Source organism: Tinamus guttatus, unplaced genomic scaffold, assembly GCF_059628265.1.
Source record: "Tinamus guttatus ecotype Peru unplaced genomic scaffold, ASM5962826v1 Tinamus_guttatus_pri_ptg000035l, whole genome shotgun sequence".
NCBI lineage: Eukaryota > Metazoa > Chordata > Aves > Tinamiformes > Tinamidae > Tinamus > Tinamus guttatus.
The window spans coordinates 3,135,374-3,152,001 of NW_028288569.1; the positions used below are offsets into that span (position 1 = coordinate 3,135,374).

Sequence of the window (16,628 nt, forward strand, 5' to 3'; positions counted from 1 at the left end):
AAACATAATGTAACAGAGGACAGGGATATCTTATGCACCTCCAAAAATGTGCTTTTGAAGAGGATATAAGATCGCTGTGACTACTTTAAATAAACACTAGCTCTAAAATCTGTAAGAAGAGACAGGCTTTGCATCTTAACAGAGATCATCAGGCTAAACATTTTTCCTGACCAAGCGAACACCTCTGGACATATGCTGGGGATGAAGCCGTAGCATTCTTTCAGTAGCAGGACAGAACAGGGCAGAGGAGACCTCTGGAGCTTAGATTATTTTTACTTCCTACACCCGTAGGTATGTGTAGAGGTGCTGTGGGAGTACTTCAGCCTCAAATAACAACGGAGAGCAGCCGTCTGACACGATGTAATCCACCAGGCCCTCTGGGTCGAGAAAACTACTTATCACACAGGGCTTTACCACTCTAGTGATGTATGTCCCTCCCAGGATGCAGACGGTAACGTGAAATCTGCTTGGAGATTGATCGCACTCCTTTCTTTTCCTTTGGAGCTGCCCTGAATACATGCCCTTCCATATCAGTTCCTATTCCTGCACATAACTCTACGGCAATGCAACCCGCTTTGTAGCCTCGCTTCTTATTTTTCCTCCATCAGCCTTTACGAAAGGCATATACTGCACATCAGGGATTCGGTCACAGGCTAGGACACTTACAGGCTCCTGCTGTAGAAGTAGGACAAGTTACCTGACAGAAATGCCTCTGCAAGACACAAAGTGCATGAAGGTTGCTATAAGTTCCTTCGAGTTTTAGCAGCCTCCTTCCCCTCTTCCCATGTTGTGCCATGAGCAGAGAGCATCAGGATAGGGAAGCTAGAGTTTGCTTTGCCCCTGCCAGTAAATTATGGAATGAAATACGAGCAGAGAAAGTCGTAGAGAAGGAGAAGCAGAAGCTGGTAGGCGCAAAACAACGCTCAAAGTGAATGAGCTCCCCAGGAGAGGATATCAGCTTCTATGCATGAGCTGACGGTTCAGTGCTCTTTTCAGATCTGCTGGGGTTCAACTCCCTAATTACAAAGACAAAAAACACGGCAATTTTGCTTTTGTTTGAAGTGCAGCAATAGCAGGCACTGATTCCTACAGTCAAAAACCAAACACAATACATGATACTCATGATCCCAACTCTACTGTTCAGCAGATCACTTCAATATATCCCTGCAGGGTAATTATTTGCATGAGTCCTTTGCAAAATGGTAATGCAAGATGCTTGCCTAAGAAGATAATGGCTAAACAACTCTGCTTCTTTTCCTAGGCAGTCACCTCGCAGATAACAGAAATAACTGTTCCTGTAAACACTTTGGCTGGCTGTGTGTTAAATAGTCACCAATCAAATTATTACTATATAATTACTGTGCAAGCATTCCTCTCTAATTATATATATTTTAATAGCAAAGCCCATTAGTAGGACAATCTTCCTTTTTCCTGGAAGAAGGAAGTCTCTGGAGTAACAGCAGGAGGTAATTAGCCTAGTCAGCCTCCACCTCAGGATGCAACATAATGCCAGGGGACAGGAACAAGCAGGCAAAGTCCATGTTACCTGCACAGCAGGCTGCAATAGCAATGCAGTTCTCCAAGCTGAACTGCCTTAGCTCCAGTTCCCTTTTTGTGCTTTCTCATTAGACTGCTGTGATGAGAAATGGGATTTATTAGAAGTAACGCTCTGAGAAGCACATTTTGCTGTGCTCATTTTTAAAGCTTGCCTCATGTCAGACTCTGGTCTCTCATCCACGGAAGCAACCCTCCAAGACCTGGGTCTGACACAGCAGAGAAGTGGAGTAAATCATTCCCTGACTGTTTTGCAAATGGAAGATTTCTCACTAGTGTTTGTGCTAAAAATAATTTTAGATCTCTTCAGATCACTTCAGTAGGAGTATGGCATTTTCTGCATTATATAAACCAATTCACTTACACCCTACTTAACCAAAGCTCTTATTTCACCACATCCTCGTTATGTCTTTAGGTATCAACACACTCTTCAGCTACTCCTTCTCAATGAGATAATGCTTGTCTCAGTACAGTGATGTTCCAGAATGTTTTGAATAAACAGGATTATAAGTGAATGTTTTTAATGCAATTAAGAATATTACATGTTGGAAATGAGTTCATAGTTATAGCACTGATCTAACAGAAAATGTAGGTGCCTTTTAAAATATGTGAGTACTATTCAAGATGAAAACATTATTCGTATGAATAAAATTAAGGTGATTTGTCAGAGTGCAAAATACTTAGGAAAAAGCTGGTTTTAACCTGCAAAGCACTATGTACTTATAACACATAAGGTCCAGAGGAGGAGAAGGAAACACACATTATGGCCAAATCACTCATCCGTGCCTCTCTAGCAAACCTCTGCTCTTACAATCTTGCAATGGGTTTCATAGTCTTAGCAAGTCATAGTCATGGCAAGAAAAATAAAAGCAATAACAAAGATAATAACATTAAATCTCTCTTCCATATAGACTGACAGGAAGCTACCCATAGCCTTCAAGGTGGCGTACAGCTACAGTTAAAAGTTGAAGTGGGTTAACCAAGTAAACAAATTCTAATTATGGAAGATGAAGAAAACAAAGACATTTCTTTATGTTATGTGCAAAGTGAAATCTAGTATGTCACCTTGCCGCCGCATTGGTGATTATTTTCAGACTGCTGGGATTACGGATCAGTTTATCCAGGATGCTGACAATCTGCTCAAACTTGGGTCTGTTGTTTCTGTCTTTCTGCCAGCAGTCCAGCATCAGCTGATACAAGGCAGCTGGGCAGTCCATAGGAGGTGGCAAGCGGTACCCTTCATCAACAGCCTTAATTACCTGCACAAGGATAAAAGTTTTTGAAAATCTGAAGGCACTTAAATCAACTTGTTCTTATCAACTCTGTGAACCACATTACCATGGACATTTTATGTTTAAACAAATGTGTTTATTCATTGATTATGTTGCAGTGTAATGCTTCTGGTTTATCTGCAGAGTAAACCAGGCAGTAAATTAGGCATACAGAAAGAACTAAAGGAAAGCTAAGATACTGTATGTGACTTTGAGGAAGGTGAAAGTAAAAAGCAATTCATATTTGATTAAGCTAAATCCATAAGAAAAAGCTACAGTTAGTGAGTTGCTTGTTTAACTGTGCCTAACTTCAGAAAGTGTTGCCTAATCACCCCCAGCAGCACATGATTTCCAAAGTCTCTGGTGGACACTCCACTCAGCAGAAAATAAACCTGCCTTTTCACAAAAGACCTACACTCACAAATCAAGGGCATGTAAAAGGTATTTCATTTTTATTAATCTCATGGTGCCAGAAAATACCAAAACCTTTCTGTAAGGATAACTACATGTCTCCTGCTATATACCCTATGTACCTTCAGAGGTGGACAACAGAGATCGAATTCTTTTATCATTTGTCGAGGTGCAGCTTACTGCTCAAATTTGAATTCCAGTGGTATGCTTTTTTTTTTCTTTTGTTTATTTCTTTAATATAGTGTAGTATAAAGAGTGCCTGACTATAATTATTTTACTAACTTTTAAAGCTTAGCATGAGTAATGATATATAGTAAGCCTTTGGAAAATCTATGTCTACTGATTGTGCTTTAGAAAATCTGATTCATTATTATCTCCTACAGAATAAATCTATGATTAATACAATAACAGAAAAAAAAAGACATATATTTAAAAAAATCTTATTTTGGAAAATACTAAGCTTCTAGCAAAATATTTTAAGAGATACATTAATTACTTGGATTGCAGACTTAGATAGTTTGCCAGTGTAGCTCAGAAGTCAGTATTAGAGGGCTTCTAAACAAATGACTGTACTTCTCTACGTTGTTCTTTAATTACTTCCAGAAGTATTTTGGTTTCATTAAAATCTTAGTAGAAATGCTTTGCTTCTCTTTTTCACAAGCTCTAACAGCAATTTATTCTGTGCATTTGACATTTATGGAAAACTTCTACAGAGTATTAGAGAAGTGGAACCAAAGGGGATCATAGAAATTTAAGGAGGGAGTTTCTAACAATAAGCTAAGGAATGTAAAAGGGAGTGACATCACTGCAGTGGAATTGTTTGAATTATCCAACAGAAAACCACCACAGCGTTAAAATTCTCTAATACATTCCTCAAGAGGTACAAAATACCCGGCTAAAAAAGATGTTAACTTTTTGTTAAGTTCATTAGGACTTTTACTTGACTGGGGAGATTTGGAAATTTTCATTTCTACATCTTACTCAGTGTCAATGTCAAAAACTCAGAGCCACCTGGTTTCATTATGCTTCACTTCCTTTCACAGCTTGATCCTTTATTTGAGAGCATAACTCAGATAACAATACACTCACATCCTGGTTGGACATCTCCCAGTATGGTCTCTCTCCGTAAGACATCACCTCCCAGAGAACGATCCCGTAGCTCCACGCGTCGCTGGCCGATGTGAACTTGCGATATGCGATGGCTTCTGGTGACGTCCACCGGATAGGGATCTTGCCGCCCTAAGAGCAAAACAAAAGAAAAAAGGTCCATTCGACTGTAATACAATGAAAATGGTTTTGTATGATTATTTTAAATGAAGCTTTGAGATTATCGTTGTACTCGTCCAATAAACAGCTTAAGTTCGTGAATGTTACTGCCATTTGTCATGAAAGCATCTTGCATACAACCTAGAATGAAACGCATTGCAGAGTAAAAGCTACTCAAGCTATATAGTATAGAATGCATACAGTGTGCATGTGCATATATATGTATATATACATGCACCTATATTTAAGAGTAATATAATATACATAATACTAAATAAATAGTAAGTTAAGTATTATTGATTTACGATTACAAAACGTTAGGAAACTGGTAGGGCTATCATACAGAATTAAGTACAAAATGGCTGATACTATGTCTTTACTTACATCCTAGACCCTTTGCACCGCACAAAAGGGCCAGATTTGGCTACAAATAGACATCTCAGGTGAATTCCCAGTTAGTGTACAACTTACAGAAGAATGCTTTCTACCTCATCCTAGAAGAATGAAGGGCCTTGATGCTCTTCTGTTCACCTAAGATCAGGCCTCCAGATGCATAAGACTGTTGACAAGACTATACGACAAATACTACTACTAGCACATTTTAGCAGATGTCCAAATATAAATAAATACAAAAATCTGAAGAATAATAGAAAACTATGGATGGTTTTCCACCTTTATCAGTTTTTAAAATTATAAGGCTTACTACAACTAAAAAAGGCTATTTGGAAACTCCAAAAACATACATGATCATTAATCAATAAAAACATTCTTTCTTGTTTCTCCCCACCATTTTAAAGAAATACACATTTCAATTGAACATATGTATCCCGTCTTCAGTTTTCTGATTTTTCAGGATCAGAAATACCTTACGCTTTAAAATTGACCTTTTTTCCCCTAGCCCATAGAGTTAGAGCTAGAAAAACTACACTTCCATACCTGTTTCTTTATTTATCTCTTGGTTGTTACCCTTTCTCCTGTTTCTCCATATTTGAGTGTAATAATATTGGTGTATAAAGTACTATTATGAAAACACTAAGAAAAGTCTACCTATATTTTTTTATTATGCATTATTTTATTATGCATTATTAGACTTCCATGCAATTGAGGCTTCTTTATCCTGACATTACAGTTGCTTATCCTCCACTGGAACATTAAAATACTGACTCATAGTATAGCCTGGTATTGTTTTCTCTTCAAAATTACTACTGTCAGGGCAACATACAACATGCATCACCAGCTAGATAAATGAGAAGAAGTTATAGCTATGTCTCGGAAAAAGGTTTGCCCAAATGTATTTGATACAACTTTATACCAAAAAAAAAAATTGTATCATTAGCTATAGGTGTTATATTTATTCTAAAGATAAATATTGACTTTATTTTTTTGTCATGGTCTCCATGTAAGAATAATTTCATCATCAAGTCAGATAACGTCTCTGGATTCAAGCAGGAAGAAGGCATTTGTACTAAAAGTAGTAGGAGTTCCTTACTGCAGCTCAAAATCCAAGGCAGTCTAGGTCACAGAGCCACTCTCGGGGTTTGAAATTAGTGAGCCAGCAGTAACTAAAGGTTTTATCTATGGTAGATGGAGTTGTGATTCCTACAGTATATGACTGTTCAGCATAATTCATTTCAAGCCAATGAAGTCCTCAATTTATTTCTAGAATGTCTGGCAGTAAAGCACAGGGCATCTGTTTCCAGCCCTTAACAGCCCATTCCCATATTCTGATTTATAATCTGTTACAGAGTGACTATCACAAGCACTTAGCCACGGGCCTGGGGAGAAGAGAATCAAGAAAAATGGATTCTATCTGAAAAAATAGAAGAACTTTGCAGGGGAACCTGAAGGCAAAATCTTGACATTCATTCATTATGTGAGGACTTTGGCTTAATTCAGGACATGTCTTACTGGTACACAGCAAGATGGCTTCATCTGAATGATATCAGTTTGACTTATCGTCATCAGGACTTGAAAATTACCTGAACCTCCATACTCATCCTTTATTAATGACTATTTTAGTTTGCAATTATCTCCCTCTCAAATGGTAAATAATAATAGAGCACTCCTCTCCCAGGTGAAAAGCAACATTCTGTTTTTGCTTTTTCTCCAAACTCTTTGATTCATTCACATTGCACTCTGGTCTTTTTTTCCTATACAGAAAATGAGTTAGCTGCGATAAATTTCCATTAAATAGATGGATAGCTGCAATAGTGTATGCACAAAGGAAAGGAACTTCTTGAGATAGAACACCTTCTTTTGGCATGCAAACGAGCAGTGCCCTTCCATACTCTCCCTGCTCTAGTACAGTTACTTGAAGATACAGGTTGTCAGAATATTTATTTTCACAGCACAATATTTTTCCAAGTGATGCAGATTTAATGAGAACTGGGTTATGCATGCAATTCAATAACTAGACAGTTTTGCATTTGAATGTCACGAACATCAATGATGTGAGCTACTGTATGTGTTTAAACCACTGAAATTTATCGAGTGATTACTAGAAATATTATGACTTTGAGTGACATGATTACCATTATTGTACATGTGTGATGGCTTAAATTAATTTCCAGTTCATACTGCATGATTAGTCCACCCACTTGGCATATGGACATCCAAAAATAATAAGAAATTAAAAAAATCAACTTGACAGTGACAATTTTAATACACCCTTGGCCTTTCAAATAAAATTAAACAGGTACAGAGACTGTAGATAATTACAGTACATTCCCTCTAGCATAAAACCTTGGTAAAAAACAAAAAACAAAAACCAAAAATCTAATCTGCCCAATTCACACACTGGGTTCTGCTTTTTTTTATGCAAGCAGACCATATAGGCTGCTGAAGGTCTTCTACGGTATCAGTGACAGTAAACCAGGAGTTTCAACTCCTGTTTTCCTTTTATTTCACGCATTTGTGATGTTATCACAGAAACCACATCTGTGATCTTTGCACCATGTCTCAGAGCTCTCATACCATAGCACGTGCATTATTGATTATTTACTGATACAATATACACATTTATACAACGTATGGAAATCTCCAGGCACAGCTTCTGAGAACAGAGCAAGGTAAGATTCCACCTGCTTAGAGGTGCTTGCTTAAAGCCTGGAGGGCTAACTGGGCTCTTTTTTGAGGTGGGTAGAGAGGGATAATATCCAGAGATGACAACATGTCACCAGGTACAATGGGAAAAGCCTGGGTGTCAAGAAACACAGCTGAGCTCTGCCTCAACTAAGGGAAATGGGCTTTATGGAGAGCTTCATACTCTGGCTTCCCCGTTGCTTAAGCAAGCTGGAGAATGAATACATCCTCAGGAGCCTCTTCTAACCTGCTTACACTTCATATTTACTTCAAGGGAAACCTGAAGTCCTGTCCTTCTCTCAACAAAGTCAAGATGTGGCAAAGGTAACACATCTGTGGTTGGTATTCTGTAACCAGCCTTTCAGAGAGGGCCAGAGTGCCCTTGTTCCTCAGTGTTCAGTCAGCTTTGGTGGCCTCCCTGCTTCTTTTGTGAACCCTGATGTTTGCTTTAAAGCACTAGTCTATTTATCTTTTGAGGGAAAAATAGATTTGTCCAATGCTGCATTTGGGGATTTTCATTACCTGAGCATCTCACTGCAGCAGTATGCATTCATATCATTAATGCCAGATGAAGTTTATAGATGAATATACTTTACAAAACGTTTTCTTTCCATCTGATTTCATTATCTAAATGTAAATAACCAGGCAGGCTTAGAAAATAGGTGGCAGAAGGAAGGGAAGAAGATGACTTCAGCAGTGTACTTGAACAAGGGAAACTTAGATGTAACACTGACCAGCAACATTGATATCCTATAAATCTTGGTTTACTCTAGCCCATCTGGGAGATAAATTATTTATATGCACTTCATTTTCAGAGAAGTCCACTTCCTTTAGAAAGCTGTACACTACGCAGTTTGATGGGCTGCTGCTTTCTCTTGCCATGCAACTTTCTTGTCTAATTTATCTGGAACTCATCCTCGGCTCTTAACGTAGTCCTCTAAATGGCCTTAACAAATTATAGATCAGTTTGCATGTCCAGATGTATTTTGGAATAAGAGAATTTAACTTTTAATACTGGCAAAGGTGTATCTGAGTAGAATGTGAGGCAACCATGTTGCAAAGCTTGGAAAAACGAACAAAGAAAAACAAAAGAAAGAGGGGTTCTCACTCAGGGGGATATTTATGGAAATGTCATGTAAAAGAAACAAGAAAGAGTTCAATGTGGCATTTTTGCTGCGTTTTAATTGTATGCAATTTTGGATGTCATATTTAAGGAAAACGTCCAGAAGTTGAAAAGAATCCAAAGGAGGCCAGGAAGAATAGTAGGAGTTTGAGGGAAAAAAAAGACTTAAAAAAGAGTGGCTGCCTGTGTGTGAAGAACACAACAATTTTCATGCACCTATGTGGCTGTTTTAAAGACTGATCACCTGCCCCTGTGCAGTGAAGGTAAAGCGAAGAGTAATCACCTTAGCTTGCAGGCACACGTTGTGGGAAGAGAAGTTTGATAAGAGACCAGATAAATCACACATCTGAAATTGTTTACCCAGGAGACACTAGCACTCATTACTATCTCAGGAGTTTTTAAGAAGAGCTCAGGCAAGTACATCAGACAGGTACATATCTGCCTCAGAGAAAGACAACAGGCTGAACTATGGAGGATTCTTTCTCGAGGAACTCCTCATTTATGTTATTATTTCCCATGAATGCTTTCAGTGATCGTGAAAAGTGCCCTCTCCTGCTAACACATTTATAATGACCACAAGAGATCTGTGCAGATCTATAAAATAGCATTTTGTTCTATAAAATAGTATTTATTTCACATTTCTAAACACATGCTTAAATGTATCAGAGGTCAAAGAAAGCACAGCAATGTGAGGCAAATAAAAGATTTGAAAAGCTATGAAGGTATGTTCCTTATATTTTCCTGGAAAACTCATATTAAGATTTTTTTCTGATTTATTCTGTAATCTGGTATGCACAGTGAAGACTGGATTTACTAGGCATCATTGCAAATTTTACTTGACTGGATGTTAATGCCACTTTTTATAAAGTTAATGAAGTGCACTTGCAATTGCATTAATGTGAACAAACAAACATAAATCCATTGTAATGCTTAGACAAACAAAGCCTTTAGGGTTTTGCCAATAAAACACATAGTATTTTAACAGACAGACAATGCAGTTTTTAAAAGGCTACTGGCTAAGGCAACACAGCAGCATGAAGGTTGCTTTTCAGGCAAGACGAAATCAAGAAAAGAAACAGGAAACAGTCTACACTTTTAGCAGCTCTGTATTTAATAAAACCTCTTCCTTCAGGATGAAATAGTCAGAGGCATGCCTCTTCCCTGATGTCATGACTCCTCCAACTTGCTTTTGCAGACATTTCCAACATCTATGTACAATCTACACAGATGTATTTCTCTATATTTTTTTTCCTTTCATCATCTAAGAGATATGAATAACAAAAAAGAAAGTAATGGCTGTACTGAGTTTATGGTTTATGGACAGAATATCTCTGGCCTTGGAAGGATGACCTCTGTGTCACAGAGTGTGGGCCTCAGGGACTCCCTCAGATATCAGACCAACTTTGTGATGACAGAGCAACCAACATACAAACTCACCCTTGTTGTGTATGCAGCTTCTGGGTCATCTTCTAACACACGGGAGAGGCCAAAGTCTGAGACTTTGCATACGAGGTTACTATTGATGAGGATATTACGAGCAGCTAGATCTCGATGGACGTAACCCATATCTGATAAGTATTTCATGCCAGACGCGATCCCTCGAAGCATGCCTACTAGCTGGATGACTGTGAACTGTGCATCGTGTTTCTGGAAAACATTTGAAATAAAACGTGAAAGATTGTCCATGTTCCTCCCAACACAGAATTTTTGATAGTTTCTGAAAGTCTCTCAAGTGAAGAGCTTGTGAGTTGGAGACCATGACTGAGATGCCACGTGAGGAAATACTTTGATTTGGTGAAAATATTCTCTGAATTAGCTGGAGGTAAGGAGACAGATTTTTAATTCAGATAAGAGCAAGAACAGAAAAAAATCTTATCTGAATTTCAGTTTGCTAGACGGGACCTATGTGTAAGTGGGACATAAATCTAAGTTGTGTGTACTTTTGACTCTGGAATGTCAGGACACTAGGAAAACAGATGTCCAGCTTTCTTAAAAAGCCATAGGAATTGCTAGTGAAAGAAACCACCTCAGCCAGCAGACTCATGGAAGTTTTCTATCACATAAGCATTTCTTTAACAAAAGCAAATACTGATCTAATTCACAAACCTCCAAGTTCCATGAAAATGTAAACTCATTCCTCAATGTTTTCCTCAACTTCACAAAAAATCCCTTAAACACACTATGATTTAGCCTAGAAACCAATAGTTGCATATATTTATACATGTCTACCACTAGACAAATGTTTTAAATCTCCCCGTTCTTGCTAATGTTCTTTATTAACATCTACCTTTGATATTGATATATGAATACACAGATGACAAGGCAACACTATGTCTTAGAACAGCTCTCAAATGAATCTCCCAGTGCTATAAATGTATCATCATAGGCAGCTCTCCAGCTTTTCCTGTGCTTCTTCCAGAGTTTTATTAAATACATAGGAGCTGGCTCTGCCATGTGGCGCGAGCTCACATGAATCAGTCCACAAGACTGATTATACTCATTCTTTTCTCGCCTAATATACTTAGAGGCAATATTAGCTCTGTAAACATTAGAAAAATATATGGCACAATGGCTGCTTAAAGAACCTGTCAGAATTCATATTCATGAAGAAATTATTTATTACAGAAAATTCCTAGCAGTTCCCTATTAGGAAAACTTCTTTAACTAGAGCCAAAACAAGAGGATCTATATTCACCATGAAAAAGATTTAGTTATAAATTCTAAAAAGGTTTATAACCATGAAAGGAATGAGGTGCTGAGCCTTCCAGTGGTAATGGGGAAAAGCCATCCAGTTTCAACAGGTATTTACAGCTTAGGGTTACATGACCTGAGTTGTTTGTGATATTAATGAATCACAATGTTCTTGCCCTATGTTCTCATGCAATGATAATCAAAAAAAAAATCCCACACTCAAATGAGTATGTTGAACAACAGTTTCATATAGTCAGACATTACTCTCTTTTCCTAAGAACTTTCTCCAAGGATTTTCAGCCTAAACAAAATGTATATCGTTCAGTACGGATATATTTCATGCAGATATACTGACACATTATTTATATGTATTTCACACGCTTCAATGGACATCATAACATATATAGTATATATTGAAACTAGAGCTGACAATATATCCCCTTCTGGGGTTAAACGTCTAGTTCAGTGTTATGAATTTGGGGGATAATGTCATTCAACCGTGGCAGAACTAATGCAGTCCTCCAGTCACAGTTGAGCTTGCTCTAACAAATTAAAATTAAAGTAGTGTTTTTCCTCAGATGGGATTTCATTTCTGCCACACTTGTTTTTTTGCCTCAAGTAAATCTTGGTGACACAACGGGCCTTCACCTTTTTTTGGGCTTGTTACCAACTTTGACCACAACCAAAGATAAATCAATAAACAATATTGGTATGTCCAAGTTTGAGGAAGGAGAACAGGCTAATAAAGTTTTCTAGCAAGATATTTCAAACACACAAAGGTCATTCCCTAAACTTTTCACATTTAAATTCTTGGTTCTACATGATTAGGTTACCGTTAACATCTCCACAAATTCGTTCTCTCTGGAAATGAGCTGATAAGACATACAGGCTGCCAACCAGTAAGGGTAACAACATTACAGTAGGAATTCAGCCCCCAGAAAAAAAAATATATCTTTTTAATGTGTCAGAATGACTTCTCTTTAAAGACACGATATGTTAATAAAACTAACAATTTCTTCAGTTCATTTTGGAATAACACAGCTGGCAAAGAGTCAAAATGGAATAGCAGATTTCTACCTGGCTTTGTGGCCACATCACAATACACGCAAAGCCAAATGGAAATAATGAAATATCAAAGAACAATGAGTTCGTGATGAATCAGAGTAGAGAGTGCCAGGAAAATTCACAACAAAGTCAGAACAAGAGCCAGTCCTCTATCATGCAGTTATCCACTGCACTTACCCGTAGGAAGCTATCCAAGGAACCATTTTCCATATATTCAGTAACAATCATAACTGGTTTACCTGCAAGTAGATTACAGAGGTCAAGCATTTAAAATAAATATACGATGATAAGTAAAAATGGATATTTCAGAAATCCCAAGGATAATTTTGCCTTTAAAAAGAAAGAAAAAAAAAAAAAACATGCATGGGCAAAAAAAGCTCTGTCCACAATATAACTATGATTCCACTGACGTATACAGGAAAACAGTCAATCCAGCATATACTGATATAACTGTTTTAATAGCTTAAGTCCTAAAAAAGCAAGCAAAGCATCCCAAATTTTCAGTATACAAAGACTTAACTAATGCAGATGCACCTAATGCTTGCATTTATGCAGTGAAGTAGGCGTAGCCTGCCCTGTGTTTGCCTCCAAGTCTCCTCAGACTCTGCTGCACAGGCACATTCAATACATTGCTCAGATACTGTGGTCTCCAGGCAGTTGCAGCTCCTCGCGTGGCTGGTCAGGTGAAGATCACTGGTACCATCTACCCTCCCTCTTGGCACGCACAGCTTGGCCACGGGCAGAACGCAGTGCATTTACGGGGCAGCAGAGCACTCATTAAAGAAGCAGCTCTGCATCCCTGAGAGCCTCTAATTAAATATCTTTCAAAACTTGTCTGCATAATCTGAGTACACACTGCAGTCAGGTCAGTTTGCAAAATCCTTCTTTCTACCTTAAGGTATTTTGCAATGCAGTGAAGAATTTGTGTGGAACTTCTACGTGACGGAGAGAAAAGAATACAAAAATTATTGCTACTATGGGGAAGTTTCCAGAAGGTCATTGCCCTGCTAATATTTTACAATCATGCAGATTTTATTATTTCATAGCATTTTCAAAACTTTTGTTTATTTTCTCTTTGTGGTGGAGAAAATAGGTAACAGCATGAAGCAATTTAAGAAGATGAATTATCATTTCACATGTAACATAGGAAGACATGTTGACGGTAAAAATATGATAAAGACTTGTAGATCAGGCACAATAACATCTTAGCTTGCAAAATTGAACAGCCTGAGGCTTAAAAGAGGTATCTGGTCTAATTAAAAACAAGAAAGCAATAAAAAAATCTAAGTGGCGGCAACTCTTTCTTTTTTTTTCCCCCCAGAACAGCCCTTTTACATTTCTTAGAAAGTACAATTTCCACCAAATAGAGCTTCTTAGAATTAAAAAAAAAATAGATTTTGAAGAATTGGTTAAATATAAGCAGGAAAAAATCCTCTGTCCTCTCTGCATGGACTAATGGGCTAAAATCTATTCCTTTTGATGTGCAACTGATGTGTTATATCATTGGAGGCACTCTAATGGGCGAGGGAGTTGGTCACCCAGGAAACAGTGGGGACAGATTATCTAAACTTCAATCTTGAAATATTTAAGATACGATACAGTTAAAAGGCTGAAGAATGAAAGATATACCAAAAAATGTTGTTTGATTAGTCTTGTTAGCAAGAAACATGTAATCTGAGAAAGAGAATTTAGACTGTGTCTGCAACATTAATTCAAAAGGCATTTCTGGTAATCTACAGAAAATGATGCTGGATATTCAAAGTACAGTGTAGCATCCTAACAGGGATATCTAAAACTTTATATGATAAATTCATGTAGTAATAAAACCAGGAGACAGTATTATGCATGGCGACTCTACAAACTCAGTCAATTTTATGGCATGTAAGAAGACTGAGATTAGAGTAAAATGATAAATCTGTCAAATTATTAAAAGAGCATTTTCTTGACTTATTTATTCATCCATATTCAGAATGCCTTAAGTGCAGGGTTTCGCTCACATTCAGTTGGAAATGCGTCCGTAATAAGAAGCATATGTTCTGAAGCAGCACTGTGTAGTTCTAAAAGAACATTCTGCATTCATTTATCAAAACACGGCCGTATATACATGATAACAACTTGTGTCAACAGTGTTGCCGAAATTTATTATACTAACAGGCTACAAATTGCTGTAAATTATTAGTAAACTAAGCAGAACATGTGTGGTGGTTATTAAGACTACTGCCTACAGGGCACCCACGAGACCAGTGTAGCAGGCAAGCTCAGAGCAGAAATCAGTGTGAAGCAAGGGAGTATTTCTGCTCCGGAGCAAAGGGCTGAGGTCCTGTTCAGAGGGTGTCCCCCTTTCCTACCTCCAGTGTGTTGTCAGCCATATCATATCACCGCAACAGTTCTCATATCAAATGGTCCTGTTCTGGAGACCCTGGCAATGGCAGCTCTTAGGAGTTTCTTCACAAGACCTACTTAGCATGAAATGTTAGTTCAACTGCTAAGGGCCGCCAGTCAGAAATAATCTGCTTATGGAAGAAAAGGTCACATTGTCCATTTATCACACATTATCTGTGTTGAGAGAGATCCAGCAAATACTTCACAGGCTATTTACTGATTGCACAGTAAACTACCACATTGGAGTGTGATTTATAACCAATCATTAAAAAATATGAAACCTTGCTAATTTGTCATTAAAATATATTGGCTTAGTTAAAAAATAAATAAAAATAAAACAACTAAAAACCTTCTTGCCTTTCCACTGCCTTAGGGAATGTTAAATAAAAATAAATGAGGACCTTTACTTGCATTTATGTCATAAAATCTTACACAGCAAAATGGATACAAATAATTCCAAGCTAAGGAAGCAAGAAGAGTAGAGTGGTTTTCCCAAGTCATGTATTACTATTTAAGATATTTGGAAAAATTTCTGCTGACTTGAATGCAACAGATCTTAGATCTTGCTCTCTCATATTATACTTGAAGTGATAAGCATCTGGAATTCCAAATGACTGCTGAAATAGATAGCAGCCTGTTGTGAATGCAACAGCTACGGAACAATATTATTAACATTCATTTACAGAACACAGGAAGACATCTATTCAGAGTCCATTTTTAATGCACATGCAGAAGCAATGCACCCAATTGTGCAGGCAGAGCAACTAAGCTAGTTTCAAAAGCGCCACATGAAGAGAAAAATGTAACGAAATTTCTTTTTTAAGAAATTTGGGAAAGACAACTGTAATTCTGACTCCACAAAGTAGGTGCCATTAAAAATCAGATCTGTACAGCCACATCTGGTAGTCCTTTCCTAGTGGGACTAAGACATCTAAATTGAAGAAAAAATTACTTAAGTCACCAAAACAGACTTTTGGGAATCACACCCAAAGAAAACATTGTTAAGATAACTGTGCGTCTTCAGAACATGCAGGATTTTACAAACCTTTGATTGTTTGACAGCATTTTTTAAAATTCATATACTTCACCTTACTAAGCTGTAAATTTCTTGCATCCATTCATGAATGCAAACATACGTATGTTTGTAAACCTTTGCGCCATGCAGTTAAAAAAGAAAGTTTCCTTAAAACACAAAATCATTTACTTAAATTATTCTATGCATTTATCCCTGGTTAAACTGAAAGAGTCTTCAGCACATTTCAAGATAGTTCACTGAAACTGCAAGAAGCTGTTCTTTCTAAATACCTATTTTATTGGCAAAGTCCTCTAGGCTTAAACACTCCACAGAATTTTAAAATCCCTCTTAGGAAATTGAGAATACATCAGACCTTATTGATCTTCCACCCAACAATTACTACTGGATTTGGACCATTAAGTTGATCAACTGATGACGCAAAGTCAATTTACAAAGTGATGTTGAAGTCTGTGAATTGCTGTGTCCCAAAGCAAGAGAGCTCTGGTATTTCATGCAACCTTTGTACCCAGCATATTTGTCTTTCCATGTCAAGATAGATGACAACCAGTGGCATAGGCAACAAGAACCAGGCTTAGCTAAAGAAGCCAGCATCTCAACATTCACCCACACCACACAGCCTTCTTAGCTCCCTGTAATCTTTTTTGAAGAATGCTTGGCACATATTATGAGGGTTATGACATAAAAAATACTGGAAGGATTTGTGGAACATAAACGCTGATGATCCCATTCATTTTATTCTATTTTATGC

General features: G+C 37.5%; 1 protein-coding gene across 2 annotated transcripts in view; it reads right to left on the reverse strand.

Moving 5' to 3' along the window:
* The window catches only part of EPHA3 (EPH receptor A3), a 205,045-nt gene that overhangs the window by 10,241 nt on the left and 178,176 nt on the right, over positions 1-16,628 (reverse strand). For both annotated transcript variants that reach the window (XM_088533391.1, XM_088533383.1), the window contains exons 12-15: positions 12,640-12,701; positions 10,144-10,353; positions 4,326-4,475; positions 2,620-2,813 (exon numbers count right to left, since the gene is read on the reverse strand). In XM_088533391.1, coding sequence (XP_088389517.1) covers positions 2,620-2,813; positions 4,326-4,475; positions 10,144-10,353; positions 12,640-12,701 — 616 coding nt within the window. The remainder of the gene's footprint in view (positions 1-2,619; positions 2,814-4,325; positions 4,476-10,143; positions 10,354-12,639; positions 12,702-16,628) is intronic.